Source organism: Protopterus annectens, chromosome 8.part0 (assembly GCF_019279795.1).
Source record: "Protopterus annectens isolate FY-2018-M chromosome 8.part0, PAN1.0, whole genome shotgun sequence".
NCBI classification, from domain to species: Eukaryota; Metazoa; Chordata; order Ceratodontiformes; family Protopteridae; genus Protopterus; species Protopterus annectens.
Genome location: NC_056741.1, coordinates 1,918,590,598 through 1,918,613,574, shown reverse-complemented (window position 1 = coordinate 1,918,613,574; position 22,977 = coordinate 1,918,590,598). Strand labels below are relative to the sequence as shown.

At 39.0% G+C, this 22,977-nt stretch overlaps 1 protein-coding gene across 1 annotated transcript in view; it reads right to left on the bottom strand.

The window, feature by feature from the left end:
- The window catches only part of AMFR (autocrine motility factor receptor), a 1,369,298-nt gene that overhangs the window by 1,171,087 nt on the left and 175,234 nt on the right, over positions 1 to 22,977 (bottom strand). Inside the window, exon 3 of the mRNA XM_044081420.1 lies at positions 13,688 to 13,852. Coding sequence (XP_043937355.1) covers positions 13,688 to 13,852 — 165 coding nt within the window. The remainder of the gene's footprint in view (positions 1 to 13,687; positions 13,853 to 22,977) is intronic.

Sequence of the window (22,977 nt, the reverse complement as noted above, 5' to 3'; positions counted from 1 at the left end):
GTGAAAGGGTGCACTGAAAAACCATCATAAAGAAATCTTACATGAATAAAGAACAGTTGTTTAAGAACGAACAAAAAAAAACTGGTGAAATACTTGTAGGGTGTTAACATCAAAGCCAATAAACAAAGCACGCCAGACACGCACCTCACAGAGAACAGCAGCAATGTTCAAGTAAACGGAGCACTTTTTTCTCTTGCAATGACAGGGACTTCTTCAGAATAATACACTGAAAAAAACTCCATTTTTTAAAAGCTTTAATTTCCTCAAAACATGCGAAATCTAAACACCTTAAAACAAACCATTTTTTCAAAACTGAACACTTGTAAAATACAAAACTCACACCCCCATAAAGAAATTAAGGAAATGTTTAATATTATACTATTAACGTGTACTATACAAAAAATACTTTATCAAAAAAAAATGTAATAATACATGCAAATGAAAAGCACCATAAAGCATAGTTGTAAAAAAACATACACCATACTAAGCCATCTTACTTTCCTTCCTAGTACTAGTGAAAGGGTTGCTGCTGTTCTCCAAAACATCTGCAACACTGTTCCCTTTTCTAAAGCATATTAAGTGGTTTATCATCCATCTGACTTCTTAGTTCAGGTGGGAAGGATAGGTTCCAATTTCTTTTAATCTTACGAATCATACGAGCAAAACTATTAAATGCGAGGATTGAAGCCCATTTTGCTATTATCACTTTAGTCCAAACATAACTTTTGTCACTACACGTTTATTGTGATACAAAATTGGGCAAACTTTTGATTGATTGTTTTCAGATGCCTCCTTGCTCACCTTCCTTAATAAATCTTCTGGAAAAAACCTTTCCCTAAATATGTTAAAGAGTTCAACCATTTTTAATTATAGTTCTCTTCTGATAATGATAGCTTTTAAAATGTAGATAGAAATGTGAAAAATTTAATCTTACTATAAATTACTATATATTGGAAGTAAATTTATTATTTTTGGGGTCCTTGCTGACAAACAGCAAAAAAAATATATTCATTAAGAAACGAATGAGTAACCCTTAAAGTTGTTTATGACATGAATTCCAAAAAAAACCTGTTTAGTTCACCAATTTCTCCAATCCATAAGATAAATGTAATCAAAATATTAATTATAAATTTGTACAAATCTCATATACTCAGAAGTAAATATGCATTTCTTTTCCCAAAATCGTAGTGCACTATTGGCATAACAGGAAGCACATGCGGTAATACTGTTGCTCCTTTTTCTGGTGGAAATATTCATTATCAAAATAGAAAAAATATATATTTTAAAACCATTTCCATAAAACACACTAATTAGCCTGCAAATTAGTTTACTTGTAGTCTCAAAGAGTAATTCAGCAAACCAACATAACCCAATATCGTGAAGAATTATTTTGAACAAATCTGCATCAACTGTAACCAATACCGTATCATAGACAACACTTGATAAATTTTGTAAAAAAATACCACTAGTCCCTTAAAATATGACTGATTAGAAAACTTTTTAAATTTATTATCTTTAGAGCCACTGGCTTTGACAAATGGTCTTAAAGGTGGATTAGTAGGATCCTTGTGGATTTTAGGAACACCAAAGAAAATTGAAATACAAGGATTCAGCCCGAGTAAAAAAAATCATAACCATACTTACTAATTTCAACCTGTATCAACATGTCAAATAAAAGACAAATCAGTTTTAGACTATGCAATACTTATTTCATTTTAGAAACACTTTCATAGGTATCATCACTATGCAAGATCAATAATGCCCTAGAACAGTAATCCACAGTGTCGATAATAAGCACCCCTCCTTGTCCAGCTTCAAAAAACATATTACACTATCTTTCAAAAAGTCAAATACATTATTCCTGTCAGCTGGTGTCAAGCTGATGAGCTTAAATCTTTCTTTTGCTGACAATTTCTCAAATCAAACTCGCAAAACTTTCAAAGGTATAAAAAACCAGAACGAGTTGGGGGTTAAAAATGTCAATCTGCTGCTTCTTTGACAAGGAAGAGTATGTCTCAACAGCCTGTTGCACAAAGACCAACTGTAAATTCAATTTTCTATTGAACAGTTTATTTTGTACAAAACTGTTAGCAATATCATAAATACAATGTGTGAGAGAAACATGAACCCATTTTTAAATAACTGTTTGTGATGTTCAGTTATTGTTAAACTATTAAAACTATAAATTTGAAAATTTGAAGAACTAAAACTTACAATCACATCATGATTCATTTCCCTTACATCGTTCATGTTGTTGCAGTCACTACTGCTGGTGTATTCTGTCCATGCAAGTCTTGTTATTCTGTTTGTGATGTATTTTCTCTGACCTGCAGACCACAAGAGTCATGCTGTGCTGATGTGAATGTGGACCCTGTATTATCATGGCCCTCCTCTGTCCTAGGCACATGTGTGGAGGGGAAATACCTAACTAGATGCCCTATGGAACTGGGTATACCTGCTTTGCATCATACTCCTTTTTCTCTCAACAGCTTTTTCTCCTTTTCTCTCCTGTATCCCCTTGGATTTCTTATCCACTTTTGTAAAATATTCATACATTCTGCCTCATAAGTGATAAAGACAAAGTCCTTGGTGACATTCTCATTAAGAATCTTAATCGCCCAATCCAACTTCCTCTCAGTGTCTTTAATATGGTTCCATAATTCGCAGCCTGTTCAGTCAAATAACTCCACTAAATCCTTACAGAGTACTGAATTAATGCAGAAACCTTCAAAAAAATGCATGCCCTTTGGTACTGTACATATTCTGCAACATTCCTTCAAATAAGAATTATCCATCAGTAAACTAAGAAACTTAAATTATCATTTCAAATTACCAAAGTTGCTCATTTACTGAGCCATTGTCACCACAGCCTTGTGTCCAGAGATGATAATCAAGCAATCTGGTTTGGCATCAATATAGTTTCCCAATCTCTATTGGGCTGTGCACCTTGTCATACAACCTGTGCAGAAGTGCTGTTTGCTCAACTTCAAATGCAGAACTGGAGCCAGCCCAGTCATCCAACTGGTCATTAACAGTCTCACTCTAACTTGGCAAATATTTTGCAATCTGCTGCAGTAATCTGTTGCAGTAAAATGATCAAATCATTAGGTATGGATGTAGAATTTGATGTAGTGCCATAATATCCTGTGACTGCATCCCAAACAAGTGAGGCCAGTAAATAAAAAGCAAACAAAAATCACCAGTGAAATGCTAGTTCAGAATGTTAACACCAAAACCAATAAAGAATTCAGTGTTGAACAAATGGTTCATTATTTAAAAGTGCTTTTTCTGGATATCTCACATCATGAGATGAAGAAAAGAAATCTTAAAAAAAAAACAGATGTTAGTATTTTACTCTGATGAAGTCTCTGGCACTGTAAGAGATGAAATAGCTCAATTTACTTAAACACTACTGTATTTCTCTGTGAACTGTATGCATGGCATGTTTTATTGTTTAACAGCTGTGCAGGAACTTCCAATACAAGCCCCACTGATTGCTGTTGCAGTATTCCAATACTATTGGCTTATTTCTCCAAAAAACCTGGACATACAGCCAAGATACCAAAGCCAAAACTTTCCGTACAACCATATGCCCAATGTATGACGTAAGCCCTTAGGCTTATTGGTACATAAGCAGATATAGGAGTAAGAGAGCCTCAGACTATCTCAAAGCTAAGAAGGCTGAAGACACAGGAGGAAAAGTAAAATAAAGGTAAAAGGTCAATTAATAGGCTGGAATAGAGAATGCCTCCTCCTCTGTCCATAAAAATAAATAAAGGACAATATATTGACATGAAAGGAAAAAAATGTGGGAAGGATGGGTGGGAAGCAATACTGTGACAGTATGTTATTTAAGTTCTTACACAACTGTACTAGGTCTTTCCTTGGATCACTGTTGTAGTATTCCATTATTGTTGGGGCATTCTCAAAGTTTAACTCTTAGAAAGCATGGATGGAACAAGGGAACGGTCAATCCAGAGGGAACAGATCTATTCAAGGGAGCTCTGAATCCTGAGAAAAGCATTTATCCTATAATGTTTCATGAAAGTGTAGATGACCAACTGACTGCTTCTAGAAAAGCCATGAAATTAATGGTTTTGTAAAGGGCTCCAGAGGAAGCAACTGCTCTTGTGGAGTGACTTTAACTGTAGAAGGCAAGGGCTTATCATGGTGGACACAGCAAGGGGAAATGGACTTAGAAATCCAGTTAACAATGTTTTGCTTAGAGACAAGACTGCCCCGACTTGGCCTAATAAAAGGAAACAAAAACGTCTGGTCAATTTCCCAAAGGTCTTTAGTTTTATCCAGATAAAGTCATAATGCCTGTGCACATCCAAGGAATGTAAAGGTCTTTCACTTTTGTTCCAAGGATTTGGAAAGAAGGTGGGAAGATTGATGGCCTGGCTGACAGACAACTCATTGACAACTTAAGGCAAAAAGGAAGTCGAGTGACCCTCACAGAAACCCTATCCTTATGAAAAAAATAAGGAAGGAAGGACAGGCCATAATGGCTTTAAGTTCAGAAACCCTTCCAGAAGGCCCACTAGTAGAATGTTTTTCCATATAGAGAATGCAGACATGTGGAAACCACTGGATAAAAAGGCGGCTGATTATATTTTTCCAAAACAAAGTTAAGATCCCACAAAGGGGAAAAAGGCCACCTAGGTGGGTTCAAATGAAGGATATCATTGAAAAAACACTTGACCTCAACTCTAGAAAGCAGTTGTGGACCTAGAGGCATACATGCAGAAATGGCACATAAATGTGCTTTAGAGGAATAGGCTAGACCAACTCTTCAGAGCTTATACAAATAAGAAAAAAACTGAGGTTAGAATACAAAACTCCTGTGGCAAGTGTGGTTAAATGCAAGTGCACAGAATGGTACGAATGACATGATTTCTTTTGAACAGTATTTTAAAACTATGAGCTGCTAAAACTATGTCAAAGAAACTGATTTGTGTAAAAATGGTACGTGCAATGGATTTGTTAAATAATTTACTGCTTTTTATGTATGTAAAATCATTATTTGTATTTTAATTACATGACATATTAAAACTATTTTATACGTTAAGTGTTGGGAAGTTAATTAGTCACATGATCAGTTAACAGTATAAAAAGTCTGGTTAGTCATCAAAAGTATTTGTTCTGATGAAGTCCGTTGTAGACTGTACTGTGGGCAAAAGAGCTTAACACTTATTAAATTACATCTGTTTGTTTAATATTAGGACGTCTTGGTGAATATTTTTGAATATCTTTATAACAGCGCAACTGGGCAAGCATTGCTCGGCACCTTGTGGTTTGTTGTTGGGTTAACAAGTTTATTTGTGAGGTACTGTCCCAGTTTTGAATTGGTTACAACACTTTTTGAGACAACTTTTTAAACATTTCAACACAGCTTTAAAATTTTCACCTATAATATTAATGGTCTCTAATACTGGCCACTTGGGTGAAGCCTGAAAACTAGGTGAATTTCAATCTGAAAGGAAGAAGGACCTGAAATGTAAAGCTTCAGTAATCCTCATCCCAAGACAGAAAATGTCTTCAGTGTTTCAAATTTTTGAAAGGCTTCATAGGTATAGGCAGCATGAATTTCAAGGATACCAAAGACTTCTATACTCTATTTCAGTCAGAGGGAAAGACGATCAAAGATGTTCTACTAGAATGAAGACGGTCTTGCAATCTAGGAAAATCTGCAGCTCTTATTCTAAAGTTTGCTACACTATGGGGGAAAACTGACTTGGGCCATCACTGGTCCCAAATGATGGAACCTACCCAATTCTAAGTTTAGGCACCAACAATAGGTGAAACTGTCCTGACCAAGCTAATACAGAGCTCTACTTCCTGACACTTTGTAGTCAGTAAAAGCCCAGCCTCTGCAGCTGAAGAAAACAGAAAAGTCCCTAACATCGCATGCAAAGGAATTTATTTCTTGATATACTGTCCTGCTTTAAATTAGCTTTCCAGTCTTCTCAGACAGCATGCTCCACTAGATATTTCCTTTTATAATTTTCTTCTACACTACCAAGTTTCAACCTGATTAGGAAAATGGTAAAGGTCTTTATGAAGTAGCCTGCTTGAAAGTTCAGTGTTCACAGCTAGTCAGCTACTGATGCTAAGTTCCCAAACAGAAAAGAAGGCCTTAGAGTATATAGCTATTGCATTCACCATTTGTGGATTTTGGAAAAGCAAAAAATGTGAAACCAAATAGAAACACTTTTTTGAAGGAAAAACAAGAGCCACTGAAACTGAAGTCTTAATACATTGTGCAGTCAAATTATTTACAGGTGAATGGCAAATATTAACACTCTAAATGGCAAGAACAGAAAAATATCACTTATCACTGTGATACTTGAAGGAAGCCATGAGCACGTCTATACCACCTCAGCCACATACTTTGTCAGCCAGAGGCCTTTGATGTTGGACTTGACTTCAGAGAGCTAGATGCCAAAAAAAGGAGGAGCCTCAGCACTAAGCCCTGAGAGACTCTGTTATCGATTTTGTGGAGGTATGGCATTAGAAGTCAGGATAGGTGAATCTATCCGTGAGACAGCTAGATGACATAAAGGTTTATATCTAACTTTGTGAGCTTGTCTACAATGCTCTAGTGGGGTATTGTGTCAAATGCTTTGGCCAAGTCAAGGCAGGCAGTCTATACTGTTTGTTGTAGTCCACTGCTTTAGTAACCTTCTTAAAGTCGTCCATCAGGCTACATAGGCATGACATACCCTTGACAAAACCAGACTGAGTTGGATCCAATGTCTGAATGTTCCTGTGTAGTTACTCATCATGTCCAAGATTATTCTTTCACTGGCCTTACATACGAGACTTGTCAGGCTTATGGGTCTGTACTTTCCTGGATCTGTGGATGGTCCACTGTTGTGCACAAGAATAACAGCTGCAGTCCTCCATTCACTTGGTACAAAGCCTGTTTGGATGCTACAACTGAACAGTGTCTCTAGTGGCCCCAACAGGTCAAATTTCAGGTCATTAAGGAGACATCCTGGAATACTGTCAGGTCTTATCAATGCAGTTTTTGGCCTTGAAGAAACCATTGAGGACCTGTTCCCTAGGGATACCTGGGGTATATCTTGACAGGCATTAGTGGGAGAAAGTGGGATAAAACTGGAGCTGAATTTATCAGCCAGCAGATTTGCTAAATCCCCGGCACAGTACAGGTGTCTCCATTTACCATTAGTTCGGCATATTGTTGTGTATTGCCTTTGATGTTTCAGAGATAGCTGAATAATACCTTGCAAGAATGCTTAGCATGGGATGCAACTTTTACCTCAAATCTGGCTTTGGTAGACTAGTCCTCTGAGCTGTTTTAGTTTGGTAAGAGAGTTCTTACTTAGCTGAGCATCACATTTTCCTATTTTTTGGCCAAGATTTTCTTCCTTCTGTTATACAATCTAATGATGCTGTGATTCCACCAGGGTGGCTTTTTTTTTTTTTTAAGCTTGTCCTGTGCTTACTTCGGGTAGGTACCACTGCCCATATGCATCTGTATACATGAATGTAAAAGGTTTTTGTGTACGACTCCACAAAGGCAGCATTATTACCTAGGTTTAGAAAGACTTGGAATTTGACCAGGGTGTCACTTGAAATTTTTAGGATCTATTCCAAGGCAAACTTCCTATTTTAAGTCTGCCTGGTGTCTTAGGTTTTATTTTTATACTGAAGGAGACAGCTTTAAGGTCCAACCTGACCAGTTAGGGCATTACACTTGTCAGGGAACAACATTCTTCCATGCTGGTGAGGACTCAGTCAAGAATGCTGCTCCCCCTAGTGAGTGTAGAGACTAGCTGGTCCAGAACAAAGTCTTATCAGAATACGAGGTGAAGATAAACTCTTGTGTATTAATTAAAACAACAAACGAAAAGTAAGTGAAATTTGAAGCCCAAATGTTTAAAGTTTTCCTAGATCAGGAGCACATCAATCTCTCACCTAGATACATACTCAAATTACAGGATGCCCAAAAACACAGGGCAACCGATTTCTCAAAATAAGAAATAAAAGCCAAAAAAAAAAATGCATAAAAAGAACAGGCAATGCAGAAGGCAGCTCTAAATGGTTATCATGGGCTAGTGGCCCTTGTGGACCATTGTAAGCCTAGCAAATTTTCATTTTGGTGCCTGAATTAACCTATCCCGCCTGGCGTTAGACTGGCCTTACCCATCCCATGATTGACAATACATTACATCTAGTGAGAATAACTGGGATCATATCAGATTTTTTGAGGGGACACAAATCAAATCAGCCAAAGTACATAGGATCAAATGGAAGTTACTAGGCTACTAGCCTGAGGCCCTTATAAGCCTAGCCAAGAATTTAGCCCATGCATAGACAAATAAGCAGCCAATGCCCCTTGTCCAGCAGGGACATGGGTGGAATCCCAGAGATGTATTTTCTATTTCCCATCCATTTATCCAGATTGTGCTTAAAAAGGGGTAAAGAGGAATGCTGCCTGACATGGAGAGGGAGTCTATTCCATAGATGGGGGAGTCTCTGGGACACAAATCTGTCCTGCCAGCAAGTCCTATTGATGTCACAGACCAGGCTGAGGCTGCATGTGAGGCCATGGAGCTTGTCTTGCGGATATGCAGCAGTCCCATCAAGGCGAGGGTCCGAGATCACCTTGTATGCCAGACAGAGGTCACCTCTGAGGAGTTTTTATGAAACAGAGTAGAGGGATAGGGCTTTTAGCCTATCTGTGTATGGTAGATTTTTGAAGTCCTGGATTCTCTTGGTGAAGAACCTCTGTGGTCTCTCCAGCTGCTGCATGTGCTTTGTGAGGTACACACCCGAATGGGGTGTTGTACTCAATAATGGGCCTTATAAGATAAGAATACAGGGATGTTATAACCTCTGTGTCCCTGGATGAGACACCCTTACTTATGAGGTGGGCCATGTAGAAAGCTTTCTGTACAATGGAAGCAATATGGTGGTCGAAAGTCAGGCTGCTACCAATCTGGGTGCCCAAATCCCTCACGACTGCCTGCATACCTAGAATGTTGTTATTAATGTGATAATTTGTGGGGAAATCTCTCTAGGGGATGATGCATTTTTTTTTGTATTAAGCTTGGGGCCATGTTTCTGGCACCAGTCATTTGTTTGGGTGAGACCCTCTTGAAGGATGCCCACATCACTAGGGTAATTGATGACAGCTCCCAACTTGCAGTCATCTGTAAACTTGGTCAGCCATAGCCCACTGGTTTTGGCCTGTACCTCAGAAAAGTATATTCCAAATAACAAAGGCCCCAAGACTGAACCCTGGGGTATGCCACTCGAAAAGGGTCTACTGCTTGAGGTGGCTTCCTCTATTTTGACGAGGTGTCTTCTATCAGTGAGCCAGTTGGCTACCCACCTGGTAACACACGGATTGATGCCTTGTTGACAGAGTTACTCTATTATGCCCAAGTGGGGAACAGTGTCGAAGGCTTTGGACAAGTCAAGGTAGGCGGTATGGACTGTCTTCCCCTCATCCATGGCTTTGGTGACTGTCTCAAAAAAGTTGACCAAATTTAACAGACATGACCTCCCCTTGACGAAGCCAAACTGTGTGGATCGAGTGTTTGGAGGTTGCCGATGTCCTTGTTAATGGAGGTCCATGAAAATCAGTTCCATGGCCTTGCAGATCAGACTAGTTAGGCTGATGGGTCTATAATTTCCAGGATCAGTGGATGCTCCACCTTTGTGTAAAGGGATGACAGTGGCTGTCCTCCACTCAGCTGGGATAAAACTGGTATTCAGGCTTTGGTTGAATAGGGCGCCTAAATTGTGCTGCAAGGTCCTGCCAGAGTTCATGTAGGATGCAGCCTGGGATGTTATCATGTCCCATGGAGGCTGTATTTTTTGCCTTTGAAAGAGCAGTGATGACCTGATCCCTAGATATACAGGGAAGGGGGCAGGTACTGGGAATGTCCTGATTTACTGATGGGGGGGGGGGGGGACAGAGGGGTAAAATTTTCGCTGAATCTGTCAGCCAGCAAGTTTGCTATACCTACAGCATTTGTATATGTGGTGTCCTTGACCACCAGTTCTGAACAGATCTAGGTGCTACCTTTAAGATTGCAAACATATGTGAAGAAGGCCTTATGATTGTCTCTAGTAGATGTGGCCGATTTGGACTCGAAGTTTGCTTTGGAGGATTTCACTAGTGCTCTTATTTGCTTGTTTAGGCTAAGGAGAGATTGCTTTCAATTGGACACCTGCTCTTTCTTAGTCCTGGACAGCAATTTTTTTTCCTTTTATTATAGAGTTTATTTATTGCAGATGTCCACCAGACAGGTTTACTCTTCCTTGAGGAGGATGATTTAGTCCAGTCAGGTATTCCTGATTCCAAGCATCTACATAAATGTTCGTATAATAATTTGGTATAGTTTTGGATACTGGTGCCAGTTCCTAGAGAGAGGGAGGGGGCTGTGAAGTTGTTTATACCATCCCTCAGGAGGCTGTAATCAGCTCTGGAGAAGTTTTTATGACTGACCCTAGCTAGAAGGGGGAGGGTCGGGGGGAGATGGTGACTTTGAATGTGACTGCTTTACGGTCAGATCTGACAAAGGAGGACGATACTGCAGTGGTTACTCATGTTGGTTAATACCAAGTCCAAGACATTATTCACCTCTTGTAGGGGTATCGACTAGCTGTTCCAAAGCATTTGCACTGACGAAATCTAGGAATCTCTGGACATTTGTGTTCTGGCAAGAGTAGTTCTTCCAGTCTATGTTTGATTAGTTAAAGTCACCAAGGATCAGGGTAAAGGGTTGAATCTTGATAGATTCAAAGAGGTCTAGATAAGCAGTTTGGGCATCCTGGATCAGATTTGGGGGCTGGTAGCTAGCTACGATTTGTATATGGATTTTTTGTCAATAGTTAAACTGCACCTGGAGTGTCTCCTATAAGTCATACTGTTTGACCAGCCTGGAGGTATGTATGTCTTTAATATATACTGAAATTCCACCTCCTTTGGCTTTACTACCCACAATTTGGGGTCTGAATTTATGATAGGATGAATAACCAGGTAAGGCTGGGGCGCTCTCCGCAGCTTTGAACTAGGTTTCTGTGACTGCACAGATGTCAGCATTTTCCAGGGTTAGGAATGCTTGCAATGAGTGCAGATTCATGTTTAAACTCCTAGCATTTAGCAGCATGACCTTTAATTTGTGTTTTGTTGAAATTTTAAGTTTGTAGTTTTAACCTCATCACTTTTCCTAAAATAGGCACTATGGGGGAGGCAAGAGCCTTTGCCAGAATCCTGAAGCCCAGGTGAGACAGATGCAGGCCATCACTGGTAAAGCACAGTGGTCTGTCGATCATATCTTCCCAGGCTGTCAGGTACTGGATCCCCCTGGAATGACACCAGAAACTATGCCAATTGTTAAAGTCAATCATTTTCTGTTTGTATTCAAACATCATTCTGGGTGATGGCAGAATGCTGCTTAAGGCTAGGGACATACCTGCCTGGGAGACATATTCAGCGAGTTCAATCATGTCTCTGTTCATATTAGTCCAGGGAGGTACGTCTCAAGTCATTCACACCAACATGGATGATGACAGGGTCATAACAGTACCTGTTGAAAGACCGGACTGCGTGCATGATATGGTGGATTCTGGCCCCTGACAGACAACTAACTGTGACTTTCTCCTTATCCAGCCTGGTAAGGGGCACATCTGTGTGTCTCACAATGGAGTCACCTATGACTAATATGTTGGGTTTACAGTTAAGCCTTAGCAACTGTGAGACACAGGTGTGTCAGCTTTGCGTAGTATGTGGTGTGGAGGGCTGTGGAGATCGCATGCGTTTTTACCTCAGATTTTTTGCCTCGGAGATCTCCTTTGTTTTATGTTTTTGTTGAGGACCTCCACATATGTGGGTGTGTGTTGTGTAGGTGGGGTTGGCGTTTGAGGTGTAGTGATTGTGTTGACAAGCTTCTCAGTGCCAGATATACTGGCTTGTGAGGGAGAGAGCTTGACCTCTAGGTTCCTAATGTAATTGCATCTCTTGCAAATTGTGTTCCTAGGTGGTAGTGGTAGGTGGTGGTCTGTGTACATAAGGCAGTTGCTACACTGTCTCAGGATGCCCGTTTCAACCACACTGGCAGGAGAAACTGTAGGAAAGTATCCATCCATATTTTTCAGAATCTTATGGAGAAGGCTAGGGAGAGCTAAGGGGTTAGCCTAAAGCCAAAGTGCTTAAACCAAAACTAAGAGGCTTAGAATAACACTTGCAATTTAAACAGGCTATAAAAAAGCAGTAACAAATGCAATAGAAAAGATGCAACTGAACACTTTAGAGAACGAGCAGCAGCAAGTAGCAGAAAAAGCAAGATGAAGTAATGGAGCAGGAGGAAACACAAATACAGTAAAAGAAGCTGAATAAAGCATTTTTTGTTGTTGTTGTTGTTAGTAAAGTGGAAAGGAAGATCGGAGGAACCGAAGAAAATTCAGGGTTAAGGAAGTAAGGGGTGTGATCTTCCCAAATGATCTCTGTATTAGGTGGAATGAGCTAATGAGATGGGACTGGGAGGAGTGTCCCTTATCAAATTTATAGTGGGGTTGGGCAACAGCAAAAGCCACAAACTATACAAAAATTCAACCACAGATCAGCAATTACATAAATGGAGACACAGAAAAGTAAACAATCCAGTCAAACAAATAAATAAAAACATTGCAGCAAAGTAGTGCAGAACTGTTACACAAATAAAAAACAATCTAGTACTGATGAGCAAATAAATACAACCAGTGCAGTGCTGGCAAGAAACACTAATTAAAGTGTGAAAAATATACTTAATGTAGATCTGTAATTCAAATTGTTTAAGAAGTACTCTCCGTTAGGCACAAATGGAGCTCAGCAAGATAAGATACAAAGAAAGAAAAGAAATACTTCCCTGATTTCTTTTCTGATTTTAAAACTTCAGCAGACAGCCAAACACTGATTCCCTGCAATTACAAGCCAAGTGTTACCAGAAAATAAAGCCCTGGTCCAGGGCACACATACATATGTCAGTGCATTGCAGCACAATACCCAAGGTGAAACCTCCAGAGAAGGAATCTACTGCTTTTAGAATTTCAGTCTGGAAGATGACACTTGGATTATACCCAGTCCTACTTGTGCCACGATTTATTGCTAGAGTCACTCTCCCCAAAGATGGTCTATAACCTGGCCTCCTTAATCTATCTATCCTTAGTAAAGGAAATGAAGTACTACAACTGAAATACAAACTATTCTCATATTCATTTCAGCTACCTGCAACAGGACCATATGCTTCAATTACAAAACAAAGGGGATTGAAGAATGATAATTTTTGAGACTTGTGTACGAAGTGGAAGTGAGCAGAGCACTGAAGTTCCACACCAGAATACATGGTTTATAAAATGGAATACCATATAAATTCTGGCCTCAAAACAGGTCCATATGTTTCAAGCATGGAATGCGTATTTTTTTCAGTCTACAGATTGATCTTTAAATGCTGGTTTTCTGTGATAAACTGACCACTAAAGGGTAAGGTGACAGTTCCAAGTTCTCATGCAAGCAAAGACCTCAGACCAACTTTTTTTTACAAAATGCTACTCATAGCTTATCAGCAGTAGACAAAGTCAAACTTTGGGTCTAGTTTCTGTGACAGTAACAGGTACTCAAGGTAAAAAAAAAAAAAAAAAAAAATTTAAAAAATACAGCTGTACTCACATATTCAAAACGATCTTTGCATAGCTGAACCATAAGCTGCATGAACACAAGAACAGCGAACCACAGGCACCACATTACAACTTCTTCCACTGTCTGAACATTCAGGACACCAAAAATAAAAATAAATTTGTAGAAGACAAAGTTCCAAAATTTGTCTTTGAGGTGCTACGGAAAGGAAACACAAAGACTGAAGTTAGCTGCAGTTCACAATAACAAACTGGTTACTTTCCTAAGCAAGTGAACTACAAATTAAAACACATCAACTTGCAAAACATCCAAGAAAAGGGCATACATCTTTCTTTTGTGTGCTGTTAACACCCAGGACTTTGTTGTTTGCCAATATTTACCGATTTCATGTGTGATTTTATAAATCTCCCGCAATGTTAGGGAAATGAATATAGAATTTTTCATGCGACATTGTGTTTTGAACACTTGATTTCCTTGTACATTTTATGAAGAGTAAAAATAACTACTCAAAATCCATCAGGAGATACACCTACCATATTTCAAGCACAGTTCTATTTTGTTAAGGATACAGCCAAGTCCAGAAATATGTACAGCAGATGTTAAATCAAAGCACTGTGCAATGTAATCAATAATTAACGTGTTAGTGTGGTGTTCCACAATAGCAACATGAATTTTTAAAAATCATTCATAATCAGCTTACTTTATTTAATCAACCTCCCAAAAGGTAATCTTGTCAGAAACAATGTCAATGACAGTGCACCTTTAACCTCAGAGGCAAGGTCTGAAATTCTTAACATTCAAATACCACAGCATGACTTGGAGAAGTGCTTTATACAAAACAACTATGGCTGTAACAGTACTTTTTAAGCACTTGAACCGGTGTCTGATTTGAACACAAAACCACTGCATTTGAAGGGTCAGTCATTCAACGCTTTCCCATGCAGTGGAACAATAAATGGCCACATTAGCAGTACCAATTGACACCCAATCCAAACAGAATGGACCAAGACATGGTCCCTCCTCTGAGCATCCAGTCATGAAGTAGTACTGTGGAGGAAAATGTTCATGCTGCATCCACGTCAGCTGGTAAGTAGTGTACAACAGGAAATCCGCAATAAACTCTTTTTGCGAACAAAACGGGAGTGCAAATAACTACATGCAAGATTGCACACTTGTAGACCATGTGATAATGGGGACTTACTAACATGTTTCATAGAACGACCTGTGCAGATCTAACGTAGCTAAATGGTCAGTCCTTGAAGTCAAGTGTCACCTACAAGTCCTGCTACCTTTGACTTCTCAAACACATTTCCATTATAGACCACTCTGCTCTAGTCTGCAAAACCCTAACAAACTGCACTTAACAGTCCCAAATGAATTTTAACATTCTGCAAGACAACAGTTACCATAGAAAACATATACAAGTTTAGCTGCAAGTCCAGTGGATTATTCCAGCAAGATGTCAATCAAATATAACTACCAAGTCCGGTGAATCTTCCATAAAAGGTTTCCACTTTTAAGTACATAACTTTATTTAGCAATCCAGTAGATCTCCTTACCCACTGAGCCACTCAAAACACTACTCCCTCCACCACAAAATTATCTCCAACATAGGCAAGACCTTGCTCACCTCTCCTCACTATCAATCCACTAACTAAAATAGTATGTCCATCAACAGTGGCTCTATCACTGGGACTGCACCAGGGTAGGATAAAGTTTCTGTAATCACATGAAAAACATTATGTACACTGACAGGGAAACTTGAGTAACATAAGACCCACTCCAAGCTGCAAAAAACGATACATGTTAGACGGGACAAAGATACACAGAAGGTGGAGGGACCACTGGGAAAAGCCATAAGATGATCAAAGGTTTCAAACAGGCAAACAAGTGTCTACTGTTTTGTGGGGAGCTACACCCCCCACTAATTATATATACCAACTCCGAGATCGCACTACAGTGAGGAAAGGGCAAATTTTCTGATATTCACTGTACTGCAATCTCAGAAAACCGATCTCGAGTGGCTGAATATTCGACTCTTTAGACGTTCGATTTTTTATTTTTGTCATTCTAATAGGGACCCTACATATGAGATGGCTCACCAAGGGTGCTAAAAAAAAAAGATGCAAATACCACACTGCACAGCTGCATCTAAATTTTTCATGTGTTATTCTATAGCCACTACTTTTTGCTCTTATAGGTTCATATGCAAGTCCTAGGCTAGATGCCTTTGTGGGCCATTTTACCCTTAGCTAATTTCCCTTTTAGTGTTTGAATTAACCAATCCTGTTTGGTTAGGAGACTGGACTTACCAATCACAAGGTCAATAATTATACATTAACCTAGTGAGAATAACTGAGATCATACCACACATGATTTGAGGGGACTCGTGCATGCGATAAAGCATTCAGGACTTGCCTCTGTCCACTAGTACTACAGGCGGCAGACCTGGGGTAAGTTTTCTAGTACCCATCCGTAGATTCTAGTTGCACTTTTATTTATTTATTTATTTCCAGTTTGATGACTGGGGAGGTCCACTGGGCTCAAAGAGCCCATTTTCAGTAGAGGCCCGGGGAGAAAAGCTCCAATAATACATAGTACAAGCTCCATAACACGAAGTACAATACATAGTGGAAACAGAAACAAACTTAGCAAATTTTACATAGAAAATAGCAAAAACTATACAAAAGTTAAAGAACAGCTTGGTGAAGGATGTAAAGCAAATTTGCATGTTGAGTGGTTGAGAACAGTAGTACAAGGTTAAATTAACACAGAGGTTTAAATAATCTGAGAATGATAAAGAAGTAAAATTAGCATGGATGAGTTCTTTATGCATGAATATTAGCATGAGTTAAATACAGAGGTTTAAACCCTTAAATACGGAAGCAAATTAACTTTGCTTTATTGTGGATCGGGAGTCTGCTCTACAGCAGCAAGACAGGCACTACATTCTGATGAACTGCTGTTCAGTACAGCTTCGGATGAAAGAGTTTAGTTTGTTTTACAAGTGTACTTGATTTTCTCATTTATTACACGCCATGGTCGACTTTTACTTGCCTATGTGGATTTCCTGCAAAGATTTTTTCACTACATTTTGAATACTTGTCTACTGACTGGTGGGGGACTGTGCCGTTGTTTCTTGTTTTTTTTTTTTTTACACAAGGAGTCCAAGACACTATGTAAACACAAATACTGTCCTGTGCATGTTTTATAAGTGGTTAAAATAATAACTGAAATGAAATTCAATTTTTAACCAAAATCTAGTTAATCACCTACAGCAGCCCAGTCCTATATACTTCTCTACCAAGCTGTCACGTTCAAACACGTTAAATTCACACCACTGTGGTATCTACACCACCATCCCTTGATCTGCTGCTTGATTTGAAATTCTGGCCACAGCAGTGTTGTGAGCTAAATAAATGCCAGACAGGTAATAACTTCACAGAAACAAACACCCTCCAATTACCTGATAATAGATCTCAGCTGACTCATAAATCAAGAATGGTATTTATCTGCACATGTAAGCTGTGCCTTCTGTGCCCTTCCTGACTTACCCTGCAAAACGCTGTATTTGGATGCACTAAAGTAATGAAATTCACACCTCTACTAGGGTGATTCATCCAGGAGTAGCACCAAAAAAAAAATATATTCAATACAAAAAAACTGTGACTGCTGGAATAATTTAATTTTATAATGAAATTTTATTAAACACCATAAAGTAAAACACTGAAGTAGTAATAAAACCTTGAAATGAATACCAGACAGCAATAGTCAAACTCCTTTAGTTACATATAACTGCTCAGTGTTAAACAGCTTAGCCCAGGCAACTAGCCTCAACTACCTCATTTAGTTAGAGATAATTACGTGGACTTTCATATTATGCACACACATATTGTACATTATTTATATAAATATATATATATATATATATATATATATATATATATATATATACACACACACACACACGCGTGCACACACATTACACACACACGCACACACATATATACATGGTTTTACTTCATAAACACGAATTGCTGAAATATCGAATTTCAGAAATTTGTGTCCATGAAGTCGAAACTTCAAAATAACAAAAGTGCATAAGCGTGAATAAGACTATGTCGAATTTGTGCTTATGCATGTAGGTTATGTTGCGGAAGAGTTTGGCTGGGATGGTGTCTGCAGTTTAAGGCGAGAGTGTGTGTGTGTGTTTTTCTAACTTGTACGAGTGGGTTAGGGTGGGGAGGTGGAGGTATGATTGTGTGCGTTGGCTGTGTGCGATTATTTTTTTCTTTACTGTTTATGCGATCTCGGAGTTAGTATATATAAGTGGGGGGGGTACAAGGGTGCTTGCCCCCTGCATTTGTGTAGTGTAGGTGTGTGTCTGTGTGGTGTTTTGTGGTGTGGGTGTTATGGTTTGTATGTTGTGTGCTGTATTCTGCATGTTCGATGCTTTGGTTTCATGATTGTGAAGTGTTGGTGTTGTGATGGTTTCAGCTTTATACTGTCGAAATCCACGGTGGTTTATTGGTGGCGTTGTTGCCTCACAGCAAGAGGTTCTCCCATTCGATTCTCGGCTGGAGTGTGGGGAGTGATTTCTGTTTGGAGTCTGCATGTCCTCCCCGCGGTTGGGTGGGCGTTCAAAAGACATGCGTAAATGGGCGTGCCTTTGTTGAAGGTTGAACGTCGAGCTGGCATCTCAGCGTTCGTCAAAAATCTACTGCCAATCATTAGCAGACTGGAGTTCCGCTGTGGCGACCCCTAACGGGTAAAGCCGAAAGAGAACAACTGCCGAAATGCTGAAATTCGATATTTCAGCATTTTGGTAATATGAAGTGAAACTACATATACATATATATATATATATATATATATATATATATATATATATATATATATATGTATGTATGTATACATATACATACACATATATATATATATATATATATACATACACACACACACACATATTTATGTGTGCGTGTACACACACACACACATACATACATATATAGAGTAACGTTCAACATAAAAATAGCCTTCAACAAGAAACCCTATAGTTACATTCCTTCACAACATAGCCCTAAAACTGTCTTATCTGGCTACATTTAGTATTTTATACAATTCCAATTACATTTTCTTAACTTCTGGTCTAAAATGGAAGGTCAACCCCTTGTTTCCCTTCTGCTCAAGCCTCACAGTACTCTATATCATCAGGCAGTGTAGTAACTGCCTTAACGATCATAGATGTCAATCTCAATTCAGCACTAATAATGCAGTTTGCGATTGATGCACGTATTAAAACTAAATAGAGGAAAATGGACTGTGAGCAACACACTACCACAACATTCTATACCAGCACACTAAAACACCTTATGCTAAGGCTTTCAAAATACCCTCCAAAAAGCCTCCTAGACCCATGAAGACTAGGTTTCAATGAAAACCCAGCATTACATAATTTTCCAGCACACTTAAATCATCTCAATTCCATGACACCAGACCACTCTTCAAATAAAATTAAGTGATCAGTAACTATAGTCAGGGGTACAGATTCTTCACTCACTATGCTGAACAAAGACAGGGTGATGAGATGTCTTTCTGATACCTCAACAGCCCTTAAGACCCTTTCAACTTGACAAATAGAACTAAAACATGGTGATGGCCCATGTGGGAGTGAATAGCTTGAGATAAAAAACCCTGAGGGCTATACAGAAGTGACACATCAGAATTTTACATACATGTCACAAATGCAGGTAAGAATCAGTTGCCGAGTGGAATCCTCCCTTCCACAAGAATGATGCCTAGATACAAAGAAAAGAGAACTTGCTTCAACAATTGTCTAAAATAGTTGATGCCATTCCAGGGAGATCCAGTATGTGTCAGCATGGCATGAGATGCTCAACAGTCTTGCTTACTTTGCAAAAGATGGACCTTGTTCTAAGGCTGATGCATCCTGGCTACAGCCTTTTCTGTCCCCATAGTGACTTTTTAGGCAGAGTTCAGCTAAAGAACATCCTACTGTTGCAGACACATTAAATCCAAAACAGAAACATTAAGCCGGCTCTGCTCAGTTTCAGAAGTCTCAACAAGATGCACAAAAATCACAAAACAGCCTGGTAAATACCTCATCCAATACGACCATAAAATGTACTGTAGCAAAAATAGGTAGGCAAGGCAAACCAACAGGCAAATACAATTGTTGGTTTGCCTGCTATTTGTGTTGCCTCACCATATTTTTGCTACAGAACAAGATGCACAACCATGAGGCTTTTCTATATTTGCATTACATCCATATTTATGTAATTATTGAAACTTGGTCCAAATGTATCGAACATACTCCTTCCATACCTAGGTCATGCTTGCTGTTAAGCCCAAAGCCCAAAAGTAATTGTGGTGGTAATTTCCTTATTTGTTAATAAACAAAATTCCCTAGACCAGATTGCTAAGAAACCCACTAGAAAATACAATACATACTAGTCAAGGTCCTAAAGAATTTGGCTTCTTCATGCACTATTCCCCTGGTACTCCTCCCCCAGTTAAGTCATAACAAACTAGCAACTTTCACCTTCAAAATTTCTAAGCCCCCCCCCCATGAATTCAGCTATCTCTGAATTTAAAGATTAGAAAAGTACTGACCATATCAAATTCGATGACAAAGTTACATAAATCACTTGTAGAAGCATTAGCCCCAACATTGCCACAGCATGCAATTGTATAACAGGTTTCAACACTCAGATAAATGCATACAACTGGCAGTTCCAACTAGATTTAAATATAAATAGGAAATTAAAAGGCAAAACATCCTGGTGGTCCATCAACATAAATTGCACAATGATGACTCATTGCCATTCAAAATGAGCAGGCTCAATGCACAGCCTAATTGCCCGTTGTAAATACAACATATACCAATAGAAAAATGACCATCTGATGAAGTACCACTGACCACCAGACTTTCTATCATATGCTTACAACGGGAAAAATCAAGTATGCTCAGCAAAACTGAACAGAAACATACCAGATTCTCTTTGTACTTCTGCACTGTCCCCTCCTAAAATCTCGGCAGTCTCTTGTACCTCTCAACTGTCCAGATTTTTGCAGAATGTTCAGGTTTTTACCTTGTAGTTTTAGTCTGTTCCCCATTATTTTTTTTTTGGCAAGCCACTGACGATTGAAACCATTAAATAAATGACAGACATTTCAGGTTCGAGCTTAATATCCTTTTAAAAATGCACACTAACACAAAAGTTATTCCAGCAGCTTTATAAGTTTGTAAGAGAAATATTTAAAACTTGTTCCCATTTTTGGGCATTTGTCTCCCCCATTACACTGGGCCAAGTTTCTTGCATTTTGCAAAGAGCAACACAGTTCATCTTTTCTCCATTGCTTCTCCTGAACAGCACTAACATACTGTGCAAGCATGGGAACGCAAGTCTCACACACATGGGCAAGGAAGAATGCAGAGGAACAAAACAGCACCATTACACAAAGCCAATAACCTATGAGTGGGTGTGGGTATCACAAGAGTAACCCACAATTGGCTTTGTTTAATCATTCGGGCTTCACCCTCATGATTAAACCACACCAACTGTGGGCTACTTCTGTGATACCCACACGTAGTAGCGTGTTACTGCCAAACTCTGCAATAAAAGAAGAAATCCTTATGTATACAACAGATAATATACAGAAAGGATAATATTGGAAATTACTTTAAATGCTTGGAAAACACTACTAGATCTACTAAAGCAGCACACAAACAAAGGCTAGCATCTGAAGCAAAGGACAATTACAATGTTTTCTTTTTTTACCTACATTAGGAAACATTTCATCACCAAACATTGCTCTGAACTACATTGGTTCTGACCCAAGACAGACTAAAAATGAATTTAGAACAAATTTTACCCCAAAGACAGTCAAAATTTACACATCTCTAAATCTCAAACCACCTATCATTACTACAGACCATCTACTGTTAGGGGTGAAGACCAGAAAAAATACCTCCATGGGATATTACAATATAGCAAGCTGTACTAAACAAGCCCTGGCTAAATCACTCCTTAAAATGTTTAACTGAAGTTAAACCTCAAGTTGTATCCCAGAGGTCTGGCATACAGCAGTATTGATGCCACTGCACAAGGGAGGCCCCCACCACCTTGGGATTAAAGGCCTATTAGCCTAATTAAGCTCATGTGCAAGTCTACGAAACACATTACAGATGATCTAATAAACTATACTAAAAATCTCATCAGATGAGACCTGCTGCAGATTGGCTGTGTCAAGAACAGATCTTGCCTAATAAATCTGGTTAACTTTTTCAAGAAGGAAAAGCAGGCTGCTGACAGTAGTCAAGCTGCTCACATGGCATACCTCAAGCTGGCCAAGGCATCAGACACCATTTTCCATGCTTATATAATTAGCAAGCTAAACACTTTAGAGAAGCTAGAGGTCTATTTTTAATTTGCTATCCATCATACCACATATACTCCCTACACAGTGTGGATGGGTAGTACCTCAGACAATATGAAGGTAAACAGTTTAATCCCATGATCTCTGGATAACAAAGTTTGCAGAAAACCACAAACTGTGATACACTGTCAACCCCCCCAAAAACACAATCCCTTATACAACTGTACTTTATTGCTGAAGTACACTTACCATAACAGTAAATTTTCAATTAAATCACTGCTGCAAGTAGCCTATAAAGATTATATCCTGCCAAGGATATAACAGCCAGTCAGTCTTACAAAACGTTTGCTCCTTCTACAGATGTGCCCAGGCTGCTGGTGTTAAATGCCAAGGCAGGAAAATTAGCAGCCTAGACGTCAAAATCTTCAGGTCTTTCTTGCAAAGTGAAAAAGAGGGAAGCCTCTGACTGGACAGAAACAGAGTTAGGATACAAAAAACTTTATATTTTGCTGTAGCCAAAGTAAACGGATTCACTTCAGAAGCTCGAAATACTGAAATCTCAAATTTCAGTATCTCGAGCCCAAGAAGTGGAATCCACAAAACAACAAAAAATAAAAATCGCAAAATTCAAAACTTCGAATACCGAAGTTTTAAATTTCACGGTTTTACCACATACACACACACACACACACACACACACACACACACACACAAAATCACGCTACTACATGAAAGCCCCCCACACCCTCCCTACTTACTTCTCACTCCGAGGTCGCATTACATACAAACACACACAAAACACCACCACACAAGCTACTTTCTCTTCGGACACACACATCACAGCAACAGAACACACTGACACACACCACAGCCCCTACCCAAACCCCTTAACACACACACACACACTTACCTGAATACGT